The 25,347-nt window shown below is 40.9% G+C and overlaps 3 protein-coding genes across 4 annotated transcripts; 2 read left to right on the forward strand and 1 right to left on the reverse strand.

Moving 5' to 3' along the window:
* Positions 1-371: 371 nt before the first annotated feature.
* LOC129842690 (zinc finger protein 32-like) lies at positions 372-5,228 on the forward strand. Of its 2 annotated transcripts, XM_055911317.1 has the most exons (3): positions 372-1,009; positions 1,840-1,939; positions 5,151-5,228. In XM_055911317.1, exons 1-3 carry the CDS (start codon positions 664-666, stop codon positions 5,173-5,175), a joined length of 471 nt encoding a protein of 156 aa, XP_055767292.1. In that variant the 5' UTR covers positions 372-663; the 3' UTR covers positions 5,176-5,228. The 2 variants fall into 2 exon arrangements, with proteins under 2 accessions (XP_055767292.1, XP_055767291.1); XM_055911316.1 differs by lacking the exon at positions 5,151-5,228 and having other exon boundaries at positions 1,840-3,399.
* Positions 3,025-23,774, reverse strand: LOC129842702 (uncharacterized protein DDB_G0279979-like). Its single transcript, XM_055911332.1, has 2 exons — positions 23,224-23,774; positions 3,025-5,278 (listed from the first exon to the last, which is right to left on the reverse strand). Exons 1-2 carry the CDS (start codon positions 23,531-23,533, stop codon positions 5,121-5,123), a joined length of 468 nt encoding a protein of 155 aa, XP_055767307.1. The 5' UTR covers positions 23,534-23,774; the 3' UTR covers positions 3,025-5,120.
* On the forward strand, positions 8,630-16,014 carry LOC129842691 (zinc finger protein 239-like). Its single transcript, XM_055911318.1, has 4 exons — positions 8,630-9,257; positions 9,724-12,934; positions 13,246-13,316; positions 13,404-16,014. Exons 1-2 carry the CDS (start codon positions 8,861-8,863, stop codon positions 10,428-10,430), a joined length of 1,104 nt encoding a protein of 367 aa, XP_055767293.1. The 5' UTR covers positions 8,630-8,860; the 3' UTR covers positions 10,431-12,934; positions 13,246-13,316; positions 13,404-16,014.
* Positions 23,775-25,347: the final 1,573 nt, after the last annotated feature.

Raw genomic sequence — 25,347 nt, forward strand, 5'->3', positions numbered from 1 at the left:
ACCAGGGCCTGGGGATGCAGTTAGGTTTGTATGCAGTCTGGTGATATACCAGGGCCTGAGGATGCAGTTAGGTTTGTTTTCCTCTAGCTATTCTCCAGTTTGCTCCCAGCAGCTTTCATAGAACGTAGATCACTGTTAAACCAGACGCTGCAGAGCGTTTGTTTGACTGAATGAATATGACAAAGCCTTAAATGCAGCTTTAGATGTAAAGTTTAAATTCTCATTCATCACACATCTTCACTAATCAATCAACACATGCTTTCCTTTGGACGTATCAATATAATATTAATTTTTAATTAAAAACATTTTAAAAATACAATTTTTTTGTCAGGAAATAAAATAAAAATTTCCTTTTACTTTGTTACCCACTCCAGTCAGCTGATGACGATGCTGCCAGTGTGACGTATAATCTAGTGGACGGGACACTTCAACAACAACAGCGAGTCAGTCACTTCAGTAGCTTGCTAGGCGACATGGCCTAAACATTCAAGCTTTTTAGACTGTTTCAGTGCATATTTGCCTATGTGTTTTAGACATACTTCTGTTTTATAGCGAGTTGCCCCATTTATTTTCATATTTACGTTGTTAGTCAGGCAGACGTCTTAAATTTGCCTAGCGCTAGGCTAGTCGCTAATGCTAACTAGCTAGCTAACATCTCCGACCATGAGCTCCCTAAACTTCTCCCCTCCAGTTAAAGAAGAGGTGATCTGCTGGACGGAGAAAGAAGCTCTGGGGCTGAACATTGTCGTGAAAGAGGAGGAGGAAGAAGAGGATGTCACAGTAAAACAAGAAGTAGAGGGTGAGGCTATTACAGTGAAAGAAGAAGAGAAAGACGTTTCAGTGAAAGAAGAGGAAGACGCGTTCAGAGTGAAAGAGGAGGAGGATGTTACAGTAAAAGAAGAGGAGAAGGATGTGAAAGAGGAGGACGCAGTTTTGGGAGTGAAGAAGGAGAAAGAGGGAGAGATAACGGTCATATTGACAGAGGAGTCAGGAGATCTGATTACCACCAGTAAGTATTGTCTTAAAAACGGGCTCTAACTCTCTAAAGGTTTTGAATGAATGTGTGGTTTTTAAGCAGCATGCTACTGAAATTCTATACTTGAAAATGTTGTTCTGTACTATAGGAATTTATGTGATAATATAATGTTAAAGCTACATTTTAAAATGGGTGATTAAAGCCCTGAATGCTGATTGGCTGACAGCCGTGGTATATCAGGCCGTATACCATGGGTATGACAAAACATGTATTTTTACTGCTCTAATTACGTTGGTAACCAGTTTATAATTGCAATAATCCACCCCAGGGGTTTGTGATATATGGCCAATATACCACGGTTAAGGGCTGTATCCAGGCACTCTGCGTTGCGTCGTGCTTAAGGACAGTCTTTAACCATGCTGTATTGGCCATATACCACACTTCCTCGGGTCTTATTGCTTAACTGTAACATGTGTATACCATCAGAGCCCCCCCACCACAAAATCACAACTTAATTGTCCCACACAATGGCAAACAACCATCTCTGTTCAGCCTGTAAACATGACAATATCTATTATTATAGAGCTCTGCTCTTCCTGTAACCATGACATTATCTATTATTATAGAGCTCTTATTATGACATCATGACATTCCCTGAGAGATTAGATTTGGAGCTCTACATCATTTGTTTTTAAATCTCACCGTCACGAAGTATATTTTTAATGATGTAATGTTGTGAAGACTGACCTCAGGTTATTGAGGGATCTAGTCTAGATTAAACCTCATAGGAAGACAATTTTATTTAATACAGGCTTCATTCAGGTCTCTCTGTTTAAGTAAATAATCTGTTTGTCTTTTGGCAGGAGAGAGACCAGACTCTGACAGCGGGAAGAGTTCCTCAGAGGAAACAGACCCAGAGACGCCTAACCAACACCACTGCTCCCACTGTGGAAAGAGTTTTAGGTGGTCAGGGAGTCTGAAAACGCATGAGAGAAAACACACAGGAGAAAAGCCGTATCACTGTTCTCACTGTGGAAAGAGTTTTAAGTTGTCAGGGAGTCTGAAAACGCATGAGAGAAAACACACAGGAGAAAAGCCTTATCACTGTTCTTACTGTGGAAAGAGTTTTAGGTGGTTATGGGTCCTGAAAACGCATGAGAGAATACACACAGGAGAAACGCCGTATCACTGTTCTCACTGTGGAAAGAGTTTTAGGTGGTCAAGGAGTCTGAAAACGCATGAGAGAATACACAAAGGAGAAGAACCTTATCACTGTTCTCACTGTGGAAAGAGTTTTAGATGGTCAGGGAGTCTGAAAACGCATGAGAGAATACACACAGGAGAAAAGCCTTATCACTGTTCTCACTGTGGAAAGAGTTTTAGGTGGTCAGGGACTCTGAAAAAGCATGAGAGAATACACACAGGAGAAATGCCCTACCACTGTTCCCAGTGTGGAAAGAGTTTTAGGTGGTCAGGGACTCTGAAAAAGCATGAGAGAACACACACAGGAGAAAAGCCTTTCCAACATACTAATACACAGGAGGAGACAACATACCACTGCTCTCATTGTGAAAAGACATTTTCCCAGTCAGAGGACCTGAAAACACATGAGAGAATAGAGAGGCTGTGTTCTGACTTATGTTTCTGACTGAGAATTTGTCCACGGCCAGGATTCACAGGACCAGGGTGTCCGCTATGGACACCTGGAAGAAATCAGCAGCGGACATTTCTGAAGGTTTATCCAACAGACCTGTACATCCATGAATGGATCTCTATAATGTGTAACTATTTCTGATGTATTGTGATGTATTGTTTAATAGATGTACTATGTTAGGTATATTTATCTGTGGTTTTATTTCAACAGATTTGACTGATGCTATTAGATTGTACTATGTTAGGTATATTTATCTGTGGTTTTATTTCAACAGATTTTACTGATGCAATTAGATTGCTGGGTGGGGGGAGTTTTATAAATACAGAGACTTCAGAAAGTATTCACACCCCTTGACTGGTCCCACATGTTGTTGTGTTACATCCTGAATTTAAAATGTATTTTTATTTCACCTTTATTTAACCAGGTAGACTAGTTGAGAACAAGTTCTCATTTACAATGACACATACAACAACACAGAGTTACACATGGAATAAACAAAAATACAATCATTTATACAGTAGAAAAATCTATTTACAGCATGTGCAAATAAGGTAGGATAAGAGAGGTTAGGCAATAAATAGACCATGGTGGCGAAGTAATTACAATATAGCAATTAAACACTGGAATGGTAGGGAATGTGAATGTGAATAGCAGAAGATGAATGTGCAAGTAGAGATACTGGGGTTAAATGGATTCAATACCCCATAATGTCAAAGTGGAATTATGTTTTTGGAAATGTTTACAAATTTAATTAAAAGCCTAAATAAGTTCAGGAGTAAAGATGTTGCTTAACAAGTCACATAATAAGTGGCAGGGACTCTGTGTGCAATAATAATGTTTAACATGATTTTTGAATGACTACCTCATCTCTGTACACCACACATACAATTATCTGTAATGTCCCTCAGTCGAGCAGTGAATTTCAAACACAGATTCAACCACAAAGACCAGGGAGGTTTTCCAACGCCTCGCAAAGAAGTGCATGTATTGGTAAATGGGTAAAAAAAAAAGCAGACATTGAATATCCCTTTGAGCGGGTGGTGACTTTAAAATAGTTAGTGTTTAATGGTTGTGATAGGAGAACTGAGGATGGATCAACAACATTGTAGTTACTCCACAATACTAACCTAAATGACAGAGTGAAAAGATGGAAGCCTGTACAGAATACAAATATTCCAAAACATTCATTCTGTTTGCAATGAGGCACTAAAGTAATACTGAAAAACAATGTGGGAAAGAAATTAACTTTATATCCTGAATACAAAAGCGTTATGTTTGGGACAAATTCAACACATCACTGACTACATATTTTCAAGCATGGTGGTGGCTGCATCATGTAATGGGTATGCTTGTCATTGGCGTCACTTGAGGCCTAACTACAGTCCCTGGTTCTAATCTAATGATCATTAGCTGCATCATTTTATGGTTCTAATCCAGGCAGTATCACATTCAGGTTAAGCGAGCAGTGTGTCAAGATGTGCAGTGCGGCTTGGCAGGGTCGTGTTTCGGAGGACGAATGGCTCTCGACCTTCGCCTCTCCCCCGAGTCCATAGAGGAGTTGCAATTGGATTTCATGACATTGGTGAAAAAATATATATAATACACTGGTACTGAAATTAGATTTTTAATCACCTGGCAGATGTGTCAAACCATGTAAACACCTGCAAGACTTTGGTTAGAAGTGAATCACCTGGCAGATGTGTCAAACCATGTCAACACCTGCAAGAGTTAAGTTAGAAGTGAATCACCTGGCAGATGTGTCAAACCATGTCAACACCTGCAAGACTTTGGTTAGAAGTGAATCACCTGGCAGATGTGTCAAACCATGTAAACATCTGCAAGACTTAAGTTAGAAGTGAATCACCTGGCTGGACCTTTTTTTATTTTTATTTTTTATTTCACCTTTGTTCAACCAGGTAGGCAAGTTGAGAACAAGTTCTCATTTACAACTGCGACCTGGCCAAGATAAACAAAGCAGTTCGACACATACAACAACACAGAGTTACACATGGAGTGTAACAAACATACAGTCAATAATACAGTAGAAAAATAAGTCTATATACAATGTGAGCAAATGAGGTAAGATAAGGGAGGTGAAGGCAAAATAAATAAATATAAAAATAAAATAAAAATATAAAAAAGGCCATGGTGGCGAAGTAAATACAATATAGCAAGTAAAAACACTGGAATGGTTGGTTTGCAGTGGAAGAATGTGCAAAGTAGAGATAAAAATAATGGGGTGCAAAGTCGCTAAATAAATAAATACAGTAGGGAAAGAGGTAGTTGTTTGGGGTAAATTATATATGGGCTATGTACAGGTGCAGTAATCTATGAGCTGCTCTGACAGACATCCTAAGAAGCACATAGAGACCTGCATTTTGAAGTCGGTTTAATAATACTTGTGAAAACTGACTTCAGATGATTGAGGGATCTAGTCTAGATTAAACGTCATAGGAAGTTTTATCATGTGGAGGTTTCATTCAAGTCTGTTTAATTAAATAATCTGTTTGTCTTTGACAGGAGAGAGACCAGACTTTCCTTCTGACAGCAGGAAGAGTCCTTCAGGAGAACCAGACCCAGAGACGTCCAAACCAGCAGGACGACATCACTGCTCCCAGTGTGGAAAGAGTTGTACTCAGTTAGGGAGCCTGAAAACACATAAGAGACACACACAGGAAAAAAGCCTTTCCAATGTTCCCAGTTAGGAAACCTGAACCAGCATGAGAGAACACAAGAAGATGTACCGCTGCTCCCAGTGTGGAAAGAGATTTACCCGGTTAAGGTACCTGAAAGAGCATGAAAGAATACATACAAATACACAGGAGGAGAAGACATACCCCTGCTCTGAAAACACATGAGAGAGTAGAGAGGCTGTGTTCTGACTTGTGTTTTTGACTGAGAATGTGTGTTTTTGTTTGGACTGTCAAAATTGAGTTTACTTAGTGTAATGTTAGTGTACTGTTTTTTAAAATTGCGATTAATCCATTGTCTGAAAGGGTTAAAAACACGCTGAAAACATCCTAAATACATACTATATACCGCTGCATCTCCAACGTCATGTAAAAACAAGATGTCATGAAGGTTAAATAAAGTCTGCTTTATCAATGGAACATATTGTGACCCGTCATGGAGGTTAAATAAAGTCTGCTTTATCAATGGAACATATCGTGACCCGTCATGGAGGTTAAATAAAGTCTGCTTTATCAATGGAACATATTGTGACCCGTCATGGAGGTTAAATAAAGTCTGCTTTATCAATGGAACATATTGTGACCCGTCATGGAGGTTAAATAAAGTCTGCTTTATCAATGGAACATATTGTGACCCGTCCACTGTGGGGCGCTGTAGAGTCATAATATCCATAACAACTACAGGTCAAACAGGGAAATGGTTCACATCGTTTTTCCACCATTCATTTTCCCCACAGGGCTGTGTTTTGTTCAGGCTCACCCTGGTGTGACGTTTTGATAACCATGTAAATCTCTCTAGGACAAGGTGACTGAGGGTGAATGTACACTAGATAAATAGCGGTAAACTGCTGTGTGCCGCTTAGGCCGCCCGTTGTGACTCCGTCAAGAATTCAGCAGAGCAAGTTTGTATGAAGGTCTGGTTATTAAATGGGTACATAGTTCAATAGTAATATCCTCTAAAACGCTCTGGTGACAAACTTTGCTGCCCTGTTTCCAGTTGTCCACATGACTGGGAGAACCTATTCAAGTAAGTAAATAGATTTTGGAAATGTAAAGAAACAACGATGTATTATTAGCTAACTAGCTACAGTGCAGGCTAACTCTAATGAGCTGCTAAATGAGCTAGCTAGTTGGCTACAGTTACATTGAAATACAGATGGATGTAGATGGATGTAGTAGTCCCAGAGTTAATGATCCCAGGTCAGTTTATATTATACAGGAAGTATTATTAAAGAGATGCTTTACATTGAAATACAGATGGATGCAGTAGTCCCAGGGTTAATGATCCCAGGTCAGTTTATATTATACAGGAAGTATTATTAAAGAGATGCTTTACATTGAAATACAGATAGATGCAGTAGTCCCAGAGTTAATGATCCAAGGTCAGTTTTGCATTTCACCTCCTGATTGATGACTAACAATGTTAGAATAAAAAATAAAAACACAAGGCTTAAACATGCTCTCTCTCTCTCCATCTGTCTCTCGTCTGCAGAGATGTTTTGATGTGAGAGGATGCCAACCCCCAGTCTCATCATTGCCACTGCTTTTAAGATCACCTTTGGGCCGACTAGAGACACTGTTATGTAATTGTGATGAACTGAGAGAATATTTAGGTAGCACTGTGATTCATTAATCATGTGCTGCCTTCCCTGCTCCTATGTGCTTACCTCTTTCCCTTTCTGTCTTTTACACCTCTCTCTCTCCATCTCCTCTTTCTTCCTGTTTTTATAATGCACAACAGATGTGCATTGAAGTACAGATTGAACTTGTATTTATAACACTTGGATAATGAGCTTTTCAATAAAGCGTTTCACATTCTCTACTGGTTGAAATGAAGTGTAATGTGATGAAATACTCCACCTATCCTGTGTTTATCAGATCAATGCAGATGGAGGGCATTAGATGTTGAGATGAACCGGTGTTGGAGTATTTACATGATGCATAGGAAGTGTAGTGTTCTGTTTTTTAACATATTTCTGTATATATGAATTAACTAGTTAAATCCTGTTTCTAGTCTATTAGTTACAATGTGTAACCATTGATGTCCCAGGACCAATATTGGTAAACACTGTTGAAGTGTAGAATTGTAATACATACATGCAGACACAGCGTCATTCAAAGACTGGAATTTGACACTCCTGGTATTGGATATGACTGAAAAATAATCTCAAAGACATTCATACCTAAACTGCACCTTTATTTGCCATGGTAGAGTACATGATCAGTGAATATATTAAATGTACAGGCTACAATGTGGGGATCTCATGCATGGTAATAACTACATGTATATACGACTTGCATCCTTGGTACAACATGATATTATATTCTACTCAATCCATAGGCTTCATTAATGTCATTCAGGCTGTTTTGAAGTTGATACAACTGGCTGTGATAGCTGAGGTTCATAGCTAGGTTCTGGACTAATATGTATACCAAACGTTTGGGTCCATACACAGATCGGCTAGATAGCTAGCTACACATCCATGGGCATACAGGGATTTTAATCATCCACTGCACAATAAGCAAGAACATAGCTAGCTACGTGATTTCATCTATCTGCAAAGAAAATATAAGCAAGGAAAGCTTACAAAATTGTACATTCAATTTGCAGTAAAATCTTCAGCTAGCTAGATTCTATACATCCACTGCTTCCCAAAACGACAGTCTGGTTTGCTGGTTGTTTCAGGAGTCCCTAAAACAACCAGAATTACAATTTCATACTCATGTCACAACACCCATAAAGCTAGCCAGCTAGCTGGCTAATGTTAGCTAGTCAGCTAGCTGGTTAATGTTAGCTAGTCAGCTAGCTGGTTAATGTTAGCTAGTCAGCTAGCTGGTTAATGTTAGCTAGTCAGCTAGCTGGCTAATGTTAGCTAGTCAGCTAGCTGGCTAATGTTAGCTAGTCAGCTAGCTGGCTAAATCACGATTTTCGTAAATGAACTGTGAAAAAGAAAATGCATAATCGTTTGTCTCTACATGAACAAACATTCCTGTCAACTGTACATGTTTTTGAATGATTAGTTATGACTTTATAATCCCTTACATTTGCTTCCATCCTAGTATTTCTGTCCGCCATCTTTAATCCAGTTCAGTTCTGTGTAGGGGTACCCCTCTCTTCTAGTATTTCTGTCCGACATCGTTGATTCAGTTCAGTTCTGTGTAGGGGTACCCCTCTCTCCTAGTATTTCTGTTCGCCATCTTTGATTCAGTTCAGTTTACTCAACTGCGTTACCCACTCCAGTCAGCATATAGCGGTCTGCGACTTTAAGGCAATGCTGCTACTGTGACGTATAATCTAGTGGACGGAAGGCTTCTTTCAACAGCAGCAACAGACAGTCAGACACCTCGATAGCTTGCTAGACAAAATAGCCGAACCAATAAAGCTCTTTAGACGCTTTCGTAATTATTATCCAATGTGTTTTAAACCCTCGTCTGTCGTCTAGTTAGTTATCCGTGTTAATTTCATATTTACGGTGTTGTTGTTATTATTCCGTTAGCGGGCTGGTTAAGTTAGCATTAGCCTAGCTAACATCCCCGACCATGCGGTCACTAAGCTACTCTCCTAAAGAAGAGGAGATCTGCTGGACGAAGAAAGAGGTTATGTGGCTAAACATTGTCGTGAAAGAGGAGGAAGAGGATGTCAAAATACAAAAACAGGTAGACGGTGAGGCTGTTACAGTGAAAAAAGAAGAGAAAGACGTTTCAGTGAAAGAAGAGGAAGATGCGTTCAGAGTGAAAGAGGAGGAGGATGTTACAGTGAAAAAAGAAGAGAAAGAGGAAGATTCTGTTTTTGGAGTGAAAGAGGAGGGGGAGATGACTGTCACATTGGAGGAAGGGGAGGATGAAGATGAGGAAACTGGATATCTGGGCTCGGTTTCCCAAACGCATCTTAAGGCATCCAATGGTTCTAACGATGAACGGGCCCTGATTAACACTAGTAAGTACTGTCTTAAAAACAAAGGCACAAACTCTGCAGTTGTTGAACTGATGTTTGGTTTTATTTGCAATTGCTACATCCTTATTGTGACTTTTTGCAATACTTTAGGGCCCATAATGCAATTCTATAGGAAATGGGCGTGGCTTCAACGTTTTCAGATTTAAGAAAATGGGGGGAAATATGCAGCCGAAGTCCAACGAGAGCGCGGATACAAATGAACTGCTTTAAATAATTATGACAAATGTTGAGCAATGCAATGTAATGCAGTAATGACTTTTCAAATAAGTTACCTTACACGCTATATGACTATTGTTGTTCACTTGACAATCTTAAGACAAATGTCAAATAATGAACATTCATTACAGAAGTCATTGTTTGTACAACATCATGGCTACACATCACCTTTTACAGTGGATTTCTGCTGTTGTGGGCCTTAAACCATCTGTCTGACTTGTTGTTCACACAGGAGAGAGACGTGACTATCGTGGATCCTCTGGGGAGCCTCAACAACCTCATGATGCTGACGAGGCAGAGAAGAGTCTCTCCACGTTGAAACACCAGCAGAGAACCACAGGGAAGAAATCTCATTGCTGCTCTGACTGTGGGAAAGGTTGCACATCTTCATCAGAACTTAAAATACACCAGAGAACACACACAGGAGAGAAACCTTATAGCTGTGATCAATGTGGGATGAGTTTTACTACATCAAGCCATTTGATTCGACACCAGAGAACACACACAGGAGAGAAACCTTATAGCTGTGATCAATGTGAGAAGAGTTTTACTACATCTTGCTATCTGACTGTACACCAGAGAATACACACAGGAGAGAAGCCTTATATCTGTGATCAATGTGGGAAGAGTTTTCCTACATCTAGCCAGCTGACTTCACACCAGAGAACACACACAGGAGAGAAACCTTATAGCTGTGATCAATGTGGGATGAGTTTTACTACATCAAGCCATCTGATTCGACACCAGAGAACACACACAGGAGAGAAACCTTATAGTTGTAATCATTGTGAGAAGAGGTTTCCTTCATCTAGCCAGCTGACTTCACACCAGAGAACACACACAGGAGAGAAACCTCATAGCTGTGATCAATGTGACAAGAGATACTCTGATAAAAGGTGTCTGATCAAACATCAGAAAATACATGGAGTTGTTTCATGATATCAATGAAATGATGTCACAATGTAGTATGTTTTAACATTGTAGTAGGAGTATTTTAACCTGTTAGGGGTGCAGCCCGACACCGGTACACTTATGAGAACATCCAGCTCAAAGTGCAGGGCGCGAAATTCAAAAGATATTTTTTTTAAATATTTAACTTTCACACATTAACAAGTCCAAGACACCAGATGAAAGGTGCACATCTTGTGAATCAAGCCAACATGTCCGATTTTTAAAATGTTTTACAGGGAAGACACAATATGTAAATCTATTAGCTAACCACGTTAGCAAAAGACACAACTTTTCTAACTCCATCAGTTTTTTACTCCATCAGTAGCTATCACAAATTCGGCCAAATAAAGATAAAAATAGCCACTAACCAAGAAACAACCTCATCAGATGACAATCTGATAACATATTTATTGTATAGCATATGTTTTTTTTCAAATTTTTTGCATATTTCAGGTATAATTCATAGTTTACATTTCAGCTACAATCAGAAATTGCACCGAAAGCAGCCATAATATTTACAGACACCAACGTCAAATACCTAAATACTCATCATAAAACATTTCTGAAAAATACATAGTGTACAGCAATTGAAAGACAGGCATCTTGTGATTCTAGACAATTTCCGATTTATTAAATGTTTTACAGCGCAAACAAAATGTAGCGTGATATTAGCATAGCAGCAATAGCAAGAAAAACTTGGGCGCCCACGACCAGTCAACATGCACGACAGATATATGAAATAACATCATAAATTGGCTCTTACTTTTGCTGATCTTTCATCAGAATGTTGAACAAGGTGTCCTCTGTCCAGATGAGTCGTTGTTTGGATTCAGAATGGCAAATTTCCCTCTTCACTTAGCATTGGCACTTGCCAAGTGACACGGATTACTCCAAAGTCAACAAAGTTAGAAAACGGAACACGGCAAAACTCCCAAAAAAGTTTCAATAATCTGATTAAACTATATTGAAAAAACATACGTTACGATGATATGGGGACATGTATCAAATCTAAGACGGAGATGTTCGTCTTTCATAACCACAGCTAAACATAAGCCATATCCGTGTCCTCTTTCGCGCGCTCCAGAAACAGGATATGGACGGTCACGTCAAACAAAGATCTTTTATTCCACCTCAGACCAAGGTAGACACGAAATTTCTTCTCTCACTGCATCTTGACCACCAGGGGAAGGCGTACGAAGTGTTTGTAGACGCCTACGTCACACGCCCATGTATAGGCATGAGGTTGAACAGAGCATAGATTTCTGACATTTCACTTCCTGGTCAGGAAAAGTGCTGCAGAAGGATTTCTGTTTCAATCAGAGAAATAATTCAAACGTTTTTAGAAACTAGAGAGTGTTTTCTATCCAATATTAATAATAATATCCATATTGTATGAGCAAGAATTGAGTAGGAGGCCGTTTGAAATGGGCACGATTTCACTGGCTACTCAACACTTTCCCTTGCAGCCAGAAGAAGTTTTTAATGATGTCACAATATAGAATGTTTTAACATTGTAGTAGGAGTATTTTAATGATGTACTACCTTATCGTTTGGCCTGTTCAATTGATTGCAGCATAATATGGATATTAGCCTCAGGGGAAATCTAGGCTCTGAATTGAAAGAGTATTATTTAACAAAAAGTGACTAACAAAAAAAGAGCTGTGTTACACTTACTGTGTTGGTGACCCACTTTAATCAAAATGCAGCACTTCAAAATGTAGCTAGCTGTTTTCTACAAGTTGAAAAAGCTGCTTGTTTAAAAAAATACATGTAATATGATACTTGTTGCAGATGTTTGTGTATATACACTCATGAAAGCAGTATAATAATTTGGTCTATAATCAATTTTATTAACAATCTGACATCACTCCAGTATTTCTTGACAACATTCAAATGCTAATTGTCTTTATTCCACTACTGAAGAAGCATGACTCAAATCACCTCATATTTCAAACATCCAGCCTGACAAAAGATAAGTTTTATTTTTCCATGCCTCACCATTAAGTGAAGTATTGCCAATACATATTAACAAAGGGGTGTACATTTGGTTTTGATTTTCATATTTACAATTTATGTAACATTTAGTAATCATAATTATTTATGCAACCAGGGGCCTGTTGCACAAAAGTAGAATTAAGATATCCGGGATAAATGACTCAGCTGAGCTCAATGAAGCCAAAACATGTGCGTCCAGGCTTAATTGGTTGCACAAAGACCAAGCCAGGATGAGCAGACACGGATTCATTAAGCCAGGTGAAACCAATCCTGGATAGGTGCGCGCTCACGGCTCACTCAAATAGACCCCGCCACAGATCACAGATTAACTGATTTACCATGGCAACTAGAGCCGCGTACTTTTCCCCGTCGGAAGCACAAATCCTCATGGAGGCATACGAGGAGGTAAAAGATATAATTAAGAAGAAAGGCAACACCGCCACAGTGATAAAGCAAAGAGAAAAAGCGTGGCAAAGTATTGCAGACCGCCTGAATGCGTAAGTAGTGCACAATTACACAGTCACCGCTCCGCTGAAACATCACAATTACAATTCAAATATTTAATTCACATCTCCAAAAATGCAGTTGTACTGTAATTATGAAACGGTTAAATTTTTTATTGAAATGCACTGCAGATATGAGTGAAATTGTGTAAAGTAACTCCATCACACTGTATAAAGCTATGATAAATTTTTTGATATTTTTACTGAAAACAAGACAAAAATACCAAGTAATTTTTTGCAGTGTGACTCCATTAAATGTGTGTGTGTGTGTGTGTGTGTGTGTGTGTGTGTGTGTGTGTGTGTAGATTAAACATGAACGGGCCAAAGCGGACATGGCAGCAGGTCAAAATCAAATACAAGAACATTCTGCAGAATGGTATGGTCCCTGACTAATATTTAACAAAGCACAAGCATATATTGTACCCAGAAGGTGCCTGCTCACACATTGTCTGTACTGTTTTAGCAGTGAAAAAGAATACCCACAGACAAGGCACGGGTGGTGGGTCACCAAAGGCTGACCTTACCCCAGCAGAGGACATGGCCTTGGAGCTAAATAAAGGCAGGCCCGTCTTAGAGGGGATCCCTGGGGGGAAAGAGACGAGCATAGGTTCCTCCCAAGATGCCACCCGCTTCATTCAAGGTATGTCCTTCCATCTCTACATGGGATACAACCACATTCATATTTGTAGGCTGTGCTTTGTAGGCTGTGCTTTGTAGGCTGGGTAAATCCATTTGAATTCAATACATTTTTGACAGCATCCCTTTTGATTTAAAAAAATCTGTTTGACATGTTTGACTATGGAAGAAGTGGTAAGAAAGTGACTTCATGTAACTGAATGTAAAAACATTCATGAGATATACATTACCAGTCAAACGAGTGGACACACCTACTCATTCAAGGGTTATAATTATTTGTTTTACCATTTTATCTACATTGTAGAATAATCGTGAAGAAATCAAAACTATGAAATAACACATATGGAATCATGTAGTAACCAAAAAAAGTGGTAAACAATTCTAAATATATTTTAGATTTTTCAAAGTAGCAACCCTTTGCCTTGATGACAGCTTTGCACACTCTTGGCATTCTCTTAACCAGCTTCACCTGGAATGCTTTTCCAACAGTCTTGAAGGAGTTCCCACATATGCTGAGCACTTGTTGGCTGCTTTTCCTTCACTCTATGGTCCAACTCATCCCAAACCATCTCAATTGGGTTGAGGTCAGGTGATTGTGAAGGCCAGGTTATCTGATGCAGCACTCATCACTCTCCTTTTTGATAAAATAGCCCTTACACAGCCTGGAGGTGTGTTGGTTCACTGTCCTGTTGAAAAACAAATGATAGTCCCACTAAGCGCAAACCAGATGGGATGGCGTATCGCTTCAAAATGCTGTGGTAGCCAGACAGGTGTGTGCCTTTCCAAATCATATCCAATCAATTTAATTTACCACAGGTGGACTCCAAACAAGTTGTAGAAACATCTCAACGATGATCATTGGAAACAGGATGCACCTGAGGTCAATTTCAATTCTCACAGCAAAGGGTCTGAATACTTATGTAAATAAGGTATCTGTTTTTTATTTTTAATAAATGTTTAAAAAATTCTCCAAACCTATTTTCTCTTTGTCATTACGAGGTATTGTGTGTAGACTGATGAGGATTTTTATTTATTTAATCCATTGTAGAATAAGGCTGTAACGTAACAAAATGTGGAAAGACTTAAGTGACAAAAAAACGGGGGTTAAAGACTTAAAGACATGTAAAAAAATTTAGATAATTTTTTACATCTCTTAGATATCAGACAGACACTTCAGAACAAACTTCCTTTAGATGTTCTGGGGGAAACAATGTTACTATGGTTACTGTTGTTCCATGTTGTGAATGTTATCCGATGTGTTACTATGGTTACTGTTGTTCCATGTTATGAATGTTATCCAATGTGTTACTATGGTTACTGTTGTTCTATGTTATGAATGTTATCCAATGTGTTACTATGGTTACTGTTGTTCCATGTTGTGAATGTTATCCAATGTGTTAGTATGGGTAATAGCAGTATGGACAAATATTTTTTGTTGATACATCCATGGGTCTTACAGTTCAAAATCAAATAGCAAAATGATCCTTGGTATAACCTTCTTAAAACAGTACAATACAGGGGAAGCCCTTCATGTTGTTTAAATCTTCTTAAAACAATTCCATATAGCTTAGAAGAACCTCCCCCTCAGACTGGGCTTAGACTGTAATGGGTTAAAACTATCTGAAACTTACATTACTCTGAGACTAGTTATCCTGGGATCTAACATTACTCTGAGACTAGTTATCCTGGGATCTTACATTACTCTGAGACTAGTTATCCTGGGATCTTACATTACTCTGAGACTAGTTATCCTGGGATCGTACATCTTACATTACTAAGACTAGTTATCATGGGGAATAGTTTTAATACATTTGCAAAAAATCTAAACCTGTTTTTGCTTTGGCATTATGGGGTATTGTGATAGCATTATGGGGTATTGTGATAGCATTATGGGGTATTGTAATAGCATTATGGGGTATTGTAATAGCATTATGGGGTATTGTAATAGCATTATGGGGTATTGTAATAGCATTATGGGGTATTGTGATAGCATTATGGGGTGCATTGTGATAGCATTATGGGGTATTGTAATATATGGGGTATTGTAATAGCATTATGGGGTATTGTGATAGCATTATGGGGTATTGTGTGCAGATTGATGAGGATTTACAAGGCTCTTGATTCAGCACCACGGATAGCGGCCTTAAAAGATTAAACACCCAAATCCACCAGATGTTGTGTATAAACATAATGCCAGAGCAGCAGTTCTATATAGCTACTCTCGTTCCAAATTATCTATATATAGAGAGAACGACGAGAGAGATGTGGATAGGAAGATTATCATTATTATGGAAAATATTCATTTAAAATACAGGAATTTAAAAAAAGCTGTTAGCTCTCTAGGTCATGTCAGTAGGTTACAGAAGGTTGTATCTCTCTAGGTCATGCCAGTAGGTTACAGTAGGTTGTAACTCTCTAGGTCATGCCAGTAGGTTACAGTAGGTTGTATCTCTCTAGGTCATGCCAGTAGGTTACAGTAGGTTGTAACTCTCTAGGTCATGCCAGTAGGTTACAGTAGGTTGTAACTCTCCAGGTCATGCCAGTAGGTTACAGTAGGTTGTAACTCTCTAGGTCATGCCAGTAGGTTACAGTAGGTTGTATCTCTCTAGGTCATGCCAGTAGGTTACAGTAGGTTGTATCTCTCTAGGTCATGCCAGTAGGTTACAGTAGGTTGTATCTCTCTAGGTCATGCCAGTAGGTTGTATCTCTCTAGGTCATGCCAGTAGGTTACAGTAGTTTGTAACTCTCTAGGTCATGCCAGTAGGTTACAGTAGGTTGTAACTCTCTAGGTCATGCCAGTAGGCTACAGTAGGTTGTAACTCTCTAGGTCATGCCAGTAGGATACAGTAGGTTGTATCTCTCTAGGTCATGCCAGTAGGTTACAGTAGGTTGTATCTCTCTAGGTCATGCCAGTAGGCTACAGTAGGTTGTATCTCTCTAGGTCATGCCAGTAGGCTACAGTAGGTTGTATCTCTCTAGGTCATGCCAGTAGGTTACAGTCGGTTGTATCTCTCTAGGTCATGCCAGTAGACTACAGTAGGTTGTATCACTCCAGGTCATGCCAGTAGGCTACAGTAGGTTGTATCTCTCCAGGTCATGCCAGTAGGCTACAGTAGGTTGTATCTCTCTAGGTCATGCCAGTAGGCTACAGTAGGTTGTATCTCTCTAGGTCATGCCAGTAGGCTACAGTAGGTTGTATCTCTCTAGGTCATGCCAGTAGGCTACAGTAGGTTGTAACTATCTAGGTCATGCCAGTAGGCTACAGTAGGTTGTAACTATCTAGGTCATGCCAGTAGGCTACAGTAGGTTGTATCTCTCTAGGTCATGCCATTAGGTTACAGTAGGTTGTATCTCTCTAGGTCATGCCATTAGGTTACAGTAGGTTGTAACTCTCTAGGTCATGCCAGTAGGCTACAGTAGGTTGTATCTCTCTAGGTCATGCCAGTAGGTTACAGTAGGTTGTAACTCTCTAGGTCATACCAGTAGGCTACAGTAGGTTGTATCTCTCTAGGTCATGCCAGTAGGTTACAGTAGGTTGTAACTCTCTAGGTCATGCCAGTAGGTTACAGTAGGTTGTATCTCTCTAGGTCATACCAGTAGGTTACAGTAGGTTGTATCTCTCTAGGTCATGCCAGTAGGTTACAGTAGGTTGGTGCAGCACCAAGGTGGCTTAGCAGTTCAGACGTATTTTTCCGTGTTGTCGTGTCGTGTCCTGTATATATATATATTTACACCTTTTCTTCACATATCTTTTATTTATTTTATTATCCAAGAACTCAACTACAAAAGCTTTCCTGCAAAAGCTTTCCTGCAACCCGCTTCACCAATTACAATAAGTACTATTTACCTCAATCTGAAAATCCATCGTGGAAGATAGCCAGGGGCTAATTCAGAAGCTAGCCTGAAAGCTAATCCAGAAGCTACTCCGATAGCTAGCCAGAAGCTAATCTGTAGCTGCCCCGAAATTAGCCGGTTTGCTGGCTAGCGTTGGTGTTTCAGCTGCCCACGTTTTTGCGGTCATCAGCTATTCCTCTAGCTCGATAATCTACCGGCACTTTTGTGCAACGCGACTCGGACCGGAGCATTCCGGGACTTTTTTTCTCTCAGTTTCCCCGGATTCCAACCGCAGCCTCTGGACACTTGCACCTTGATTTCGCAGCTAGCTAGCTGCATACCGTGTGACTATTGGCTTACGTCGACCCCGGAGCTAACTCAAATCATGCTGGAGCTAGCCAGCTGAGGAGTTCCATCACCATCCGGACCCGCTTCTTTGTTGCTGCTGCAGATACGGAACCCCACCGGGCCTTCACGACTGACTGCCGACGTTATCTGCCCGAGGGATTTATCCAACCGGCACCTCCATCCCGGCGTTACCTGAACGCTCATCTGAGGCCCGCTAATCGTTAGCTGTCTTATCGGCTGCTATCTGAACAAAACCCCACTACACGGAACCTACCGACGGAAACGCACGAGGTATCTACAAACAGACCTCCATCCTATGCTGCTACCGATAGCCATATACCCGGCCAGCTGTCTGGATCGCCACGACCCCAACCAACCTCTACTCACTGGACCCTTATTTATCACTCGATTAAGCTTGCCTCTCCTTAATGTAAATATGCCTTGTCCATTGCTGTTCTGGTTAGTGTTTATTGGCTTATTTCACTGTAGAGATTCTAGCCCTGCTCTCTATACCATATCCAACCCTGCAGTTCCACCACCCACATATGCGATGACATCACCTGGTTTCAATGATGTTTCTAGAGACAAGATCTCTCTCATCATCACTCAATACCTAGGTTTACCTCCACTGTATTCACATCCTACCATACCTTTGTCTGTACATTATTCCTTTAAACTATTTTATCGCCCCCAGAAACTTCCTTTTACTCTCTGCTCTGGTAGCTCTAGGCGACCAATTCTCATAGCTTTTAGCCGTACCATTATCCTACTTCTCCTCTGTTCCTCTGGTGATGTAGAGGTGAATCCAGGCCCTGCAGTACCTGGCTCCACTCCTATTCCCCAGGCGCTCTCTTTTGATGACTTCTGTAACCGTAATAGCCTTGGCTTCATGCATGTTAACATTAGGAGCCTCCTCCCTAAGTTTGTTCTGTTCACTGCTTTAGCACACTCTACCAACCCGGATGTTTTAGCCGTGTCTGAATCCTGGCTTAGAAAGACCACCAAAAATTCAGACATTTTTATCCCCAATTACAATATTTTCAGACAAGATAGAACGGCCAAAGGGGGCGGTGTTGCAATCTACTGCAAAGACTGCCTGCAGAGTTCTGTTATACTATCCAGGTCTGTTCCCAAACAATTTGAACTTCTACTTTTAAAAATCCACCTCTCTAAAAACAAGTCTCTCACCGTTGCCGCCTGCTATAGACCACCCTCTGCCCCCAGCTGTGCTCTGGACACTATATGTGAACTGATTGCCCCCCATCTATCTTCAGAGCTCGTGCTGCTAGGTGACCTAAATTTGAACATGCTCAACACCCCAGCCACCCTACAATCTAAGCTTGATGCCCTCAATCTCACACAAATTATTAATGAACCTACCAGGTACCACCCTAATTCCGTAAACACGGGTACCCTCATAGATATCATCCTAACAAACTTGCCCTCCAAATACACCTCTGCTGTTTTTAACCAAGATCTCAGCGATCACTGCCTCATTGCCTGCATCCGTAATGGGTCAGCGGTCAAACGACCTCCACTCATCACTGTCAAACGCTCCCTGAAACACTTCAGCGAGCAGGCCTTCCTAATTGACCTGGCCGGGGTATCCTGGAAGGATATTGATCTCATCCCGTCAGTAGAGGATGCCTGGTCATTTTTTAAAAATGCCTTCCTCACCATCTTGAATAAGCATGCCCCATTCAAGAAATTTAGAACCAGGAACAGATATAGCCCTTGGTTCTCTCCTGACCTGACTGCCCTTAACCAACAGAAAAACATCCTATGGCGTTCTGCATTAGCATCGAACAGCCCCCGTGATATGCAACTTTTCAGGGAAGCCAGAAACCAATATACACAGGCAGTTAGAACAGCCAAGGCTAGCTTTTTCAAGCAGAAATTTGCTTCCTGCAACACAAATTCAAAAAAGTTCTGGGACACCGTAAAGTCCATGGAGAATAAGAACACCTCCTCCCAGCTTCCAACCGCCCTGAAGATAGGAAACACTGTCACCACCGACAAATCCACTATAATTGAGAATTTCAATAAGCATTTTTCTACGGCTGGCCATGCTTTCCACCTGGCTACCCCTACCCGGGACAACAGCACTGCCCTCCCCTCTGCTACTCGCCCAAGCCTTCCCCATTTCTCTTTCTCCCAAATACAGTCAGCTGATGTTCTTAATGAGCTGCAAAATCTGGACCCTTACAAATCAGCCGGGCTAGATAATCTGGACCCTTTCTTTCTAAAACTATCTGCTGAAATTGTTGCCACCCCTATTACTAGCCTCTTCAACCTCTCTTTCGTGTCGTCTGAGATACCCAAAGATTGGAAAGCAGCTGCGGTTATCCCCCTCTTCAAAGGGGGGGACACCCTTGACCCTAACTGCTACAGACCTATATCTATCCTACCCTGCCTTTCTAAGGTCTTCGAAAGCCAAGTCAACAAACAGATTACCGACCATTTCGAATCACACCACACCTTCTCCGCTATGCAATCTGGTTTCAGAGCTGGTCATGGGTGCACCTCAGCCACGCTCAAGGTCATAAACGATATCGTAACCGCCATCGATAGGAAACAATACTGTGCAGCCGTATTCATTGACCTGGCCAAGGCTTTTGACTCTGTCAATCACCACATCCTCATTGGCAGACTCGACAGCCTTGGTTTCTCTAATGATTGCCTCATCTGGTTCACCAACTACTTCTCTGATAGAGTTCAGTGTGTCAAATCGGAGGGTCTGTTGTCCGGGCCTCTGGCAGTCTCTATGGGGGTGCCACAGGGTTCAATTCTTGGACCGACTCTCTTCTCTGTTTACATCAATGATGTCGCTCTTGCTGCTGGTGATTCTCTGATCCACCTCTACGCAGACGACACTATTCTGTATACTTCTGGCCCTTCTTTTGACACTGTGTTAACAACCCTCCAGGCGAGCTTCAATGCCATACAACTCTCCTTCCGTGGCCTCCAACTGCTCTTAAATACAAGTAAAACCAAATGCATGCTCTTCAACCGATCGCTGCCTGCTCCGGCCCGCCTGTCCAACATCACTACTTTGGACGGCTCTGACTTAGAATATGTGGACAACTACAAATACCTAGGTGTCTGGTTAGACTGTAAACTCTCCTTCCAGACCCACATCAAACATCTCCAATCCAAAGTCAAATCTAGAATTGGCTTCCTATTCCGCAACAAAGCATCCTTTACTCATGCTGCCAAACATACCCTTGTAAAACTGACCATCCTACCAATCCTCGACTTCGGTGATGTCATTTACAAAATAGCCTCCAAAACCCTACTCAATAAATTGGATGCAGTCTATCACAGTGCCATCCGTTTTGTCACCAAAGCCCCATATACTACCCACCACTGCGACCTGTACACTCTCGTTGGCTGGCCCTCGCTTCATACTCGTCGCCAAACCCATTGGTTCCAGGTCATCTACAAGACCCTGCTAGGTAAAGTCCCCCCTTATCTCAGCTCGCTGGTCACCATAGCAGCACCTACCCGTAGCACGCGCTCCAGCAGGTATATCTCTCTAGTCACCCCCAAAACCAATTCTTCCTTTGGACGCCTCTCCTTCCAGTTCTCTGCTGCCAATGACTGGAACGAACTACAAAAATCTCTGAAACTGGAAACACCTATCTCCCTCACTAGCTTTAAGCACCAGCTGTCAGAGCAGCTCATAGATTACTGCACCTGTACATAACCCATCTACAATTTAGCCCAAACAACTACCTCTTTACCTACTGTATTTATTTATTAATTTATTTTGCTCCTTCGCACCCCATTATTTCTGTCTCTACTTTGCACTTTCTTCCAATGCAAACCAACCATTCCAGTGTTTTTTTTAGTTTTTATTTTACTTGCTGTGTTGTACTCACTTCGCCTCCATGGCCTTTTTATATTTTTATTTATTTATACATATATCTGTTTGCCTTCACCCCCCTTATCTCACCTCACTTGCTCACATTGTATATACTGTAGACTTATTTTTTTCACTGTATTATTGACTATATGTTTGTTTTTACTCCATGTGTAACTATGTGTTGTTGTATGTGTCGAACTGCTTTGCTTTATCTTGGCCAGGTCGCAATTGTAAATGAGAACGTGTTCTCAATTTGCCTACCTGGTTAAATAAAGGTTAAATAAAAAAAAAATAAAAAAAAAATCTCTCTAGGTCATGCCAGTAGGTTACAGTAGGTTGTATCTCTCTAGGTCATGCCAGTAGGCTACAGTAGGTTGTAACTCTCTAGGTCAGTAGGCTACAGTAGGTTATATCTCTCTAGGTCATGCCAGTAGGTTACAGTAGGTTGTAACTCTCTAGGTCATGCCAGTAGACTACAGTAGGTTGTATCTCTCTAGGTCATGCCAGTAGGTTACAGTAGGTTGTAACTCTCTAGGTCATGCCTGTAGGCTACAGTAGGTTGTATCTCTCTAGGTCATGCCAGTAGGTTACAGTCTCGTAATGCTTAAGTTGTTATGTGGACACGTGACATACGGACAACTTTAATAAAAACACTATAGGAGTTGTCTCCAGATCGCTATGCATATTCATGCTAGTAGCTTAGCATCTCTCTCCATTGAATACAGGCGGTGCATATTCATACTAGTAGCTTAGCATCTCTCTCCATTGAATACAGGCGGTGCATATTCATGCTAGTAGCTTAGCATCTCTCTCCATTGAATACAGGCGGTGCATATTCATGCTAGTAGCTTAGCATCTCTCTCCATTGAATACAGGCGGTGCATATTCATGCTAGTAGCTTAGCATGTCTCTCCATTGAATACAGGCGGTGCATATTCATGCTAGTAGCTTAGCATCTCTCTCCATTGAATACAGGCGGTGCATATTCATGCTAGTAGCGTAGCATCTCTCTCCACTGAATACAGGCGGTGCATATTCATGCTAGTAGCTTAGCATCTCTCTCCATTGAATACAGGCGGTGCATATTCATGCTAGTAGCGTAGCATCTCTCTCCACTGAATACAGGCGGTTGACAACAACAGCCCTCATAGAATATAAACAATAGATTACAATAATAAGATGTATCCACCAATCCAAAGAAAGGATAGGCGGGAGCTAGACAACCCGCAGTGCCGCTTTGTGGACAACGACTCCCCTTGTTAGGACGGGGAGACATCTTGTCAGTATATCCATAATATTTGGTGTAGCCAACCCAACTCTCACATGGCACTATTGGGGGGCACGGTGAGTAGTCAATCATCACTACATGAAAATCACTACATGCCGTGCCCCCCAGTCTGCGGTCAGCAGATAGACCCTTCTCAAATATAAATGTTAAGTCACTTTTTGGAAACGGAACGGAGAAAACAAGGGGTAGCTTGCTCTCTACGTCGTCTGATTCTAGACATATCAGTCATCATCCTGGGCCCTCCGTTGAAGAGGTATTGACGAGCCAACTCTGAATATCCAAAGTTAAAAACACATTTAAGGCGGTACTTACTGGTGTTAATCAGATCTCCTATCTCCACCTCTTCATCTTTCAATGTGACAGTAATCTCCCCTTCCTTCTTCACTCCAAAAACTGCATCCTCCTCTTTCTCTTCCTCCTCTTCTTTCACTGTAACATCCTCCTCCTCCTCATTCACTCTGAACGCGTCTTCCTCTTCTTTCACTGAAACGTCTTTCTCTTCTTTTTTAACTGTGACATCCTCTTCTTCCTTCTCTTTCACGACAATGTTCAGCCCCAGAGCTTCTTTCTCCGTCCAGCAGACCTCTTCTTTAACAGGAGGGGAGAAGCTTATTGACTTCATGGTCGGGGATGTTAGCTAGCTAGCTATCATTAGCGACTAGGCTAGTGGTAACTTAACCAGCCAGCTACTATAGCTGACTAATAAAGAATAACGTAATATTAAATAGGTTAACAAGTAGATACGACCTAAGTGTGTCGAAAACACAGTAGCTAATATACACCGAAAGCGTATAAATAGCTTGAATCTTTCGGCTATGTTGGCTAGCAAGCTACCGAGGTGGTTGACGAGCTGTTTATGAAGAACCGTCCACTAGATTATACGTCACGCTGGCAGCGTCGCCTGAAAGACGCACATCACCGTCTGCTGACTGGAGGGGAAACGCAGTTGAGGATCATATTTTATTTTCAGACAAAGATTATTTTAAATGGATTTAATTAAATAATACAATAATATTGAGACATACAAAGACAGGAATGTGTTGATTGATTAGTACGAATAAAAATCGTTACTACAGCACATTTAAGGCAGTTACATTAAGTCAAATTAAATCGAAATAATTAGCCAGCTACTCTAGGTCTATACTGCTCCTACATGGTGTAACAATACATCATGTAGATGTATATGATGAACAGACTAGGTCTATACTGCTCCTTCATGGTGTAACAATACATCATGTAGATGTATATGATGAACAGACTAGGTCTATACTGCATTTAAGATTACATTTAAGTCATTTAGCAGACGCTCTTATCCAGAGCGACTTACAAATTGGTGCATTCACCTAATGACATCCAGTGGAACAGCCACTTTACAATAGTGCATCTACATCTTTTAAGGGGGGGGGGGGGGGCAGAAGGATTGCTTTATCCTATCCTAGGTATTCCTTACTGCTCCTACATGGTGCAACAATACATCATGTAGATGTATATAATGAACAGACTAGGTCTATACTGCTCCTACATGGTGTTACAATACATCATGTAGATGTATATAATGAACAGACTAGGTCTATACTGCTCCTACATGGTGTAACAATACATCATGTAGATGTACACTACCATTCAAAAGTTTGGGGTCACTTTGAAATGTCCTTGTTTTTTAAAGGAAATCAAATTTTTTCATTTATTTACCTGTTTTTGCTTTGTCATTATGGGGTATTGTGATGTCATTATTGGGTATTGTGTAGATTGATGAGGGGAAAAAATGATTGAATCAATTTTAGAATAAGGCTGTAACGTAACAAAATGTGGAAAAAGTGAAGGGGTCTGAATGCTTTCCGAATGCATTGTATATATAGGGGCAGTACTTAGTGACATCACTTCATGAAACAGGAGGTACAAATATATAACAGAGATTCACAATATCAACATTCAATGTATCAAAATATATGACCAAGCTGGAAGTGGAAACGCCAGCCCAGCCACAATCCTAGAGGTTCACTGATGATCAACCTCCTTCTTCACATCTGACTCCTGATGATCAACCTCCTCCTTCACATCTGACTCCTGATGATCAACCTCCTCCTTCACATCTGACTCCTGATGATCAACCTCCTCCTTCACATCTGACTCCTGATGATCAACCTCCTCCTTCACATCTGACTCCTGATGATCAACCTCCTCCTTCACATCTGACTCCTGATGATCAACCTCCTCCTTCACATCTGACTCCTGATGATCAACCTCCTCCTTCACATCTGACTCCTGATGATCAACCTCCTCCTTCACATCTGACTCCTGATGATCAACCTCCTCTTTCACATCTGACTCCTGATGATCAACCTCCTCCTTCACATCTGACTCCTGATGATCAACCTCCTCCTTCACATCTGACTCCTGATGATCAACCTCCTCCTTCACATCTGACTCCTGATG

This window comes from Salvelinus fontinalis, unplaced genomic scaffold (assembly GCF_029448725.1).
Source record: "Salvelinus fontinalis isolate EN_2023a unplaced genomic scaffold, ASM2944872v1 scaffold_0061, whole genome shotgun sequence".
Classification (NCBI taxonomy): domain Eukaryota; kingdom Metazoa; phylum Chordata; class Actinopteri; order Salmoniformes; family Salmonidae; genus Salvelinus; species Salvelinus fontinalis.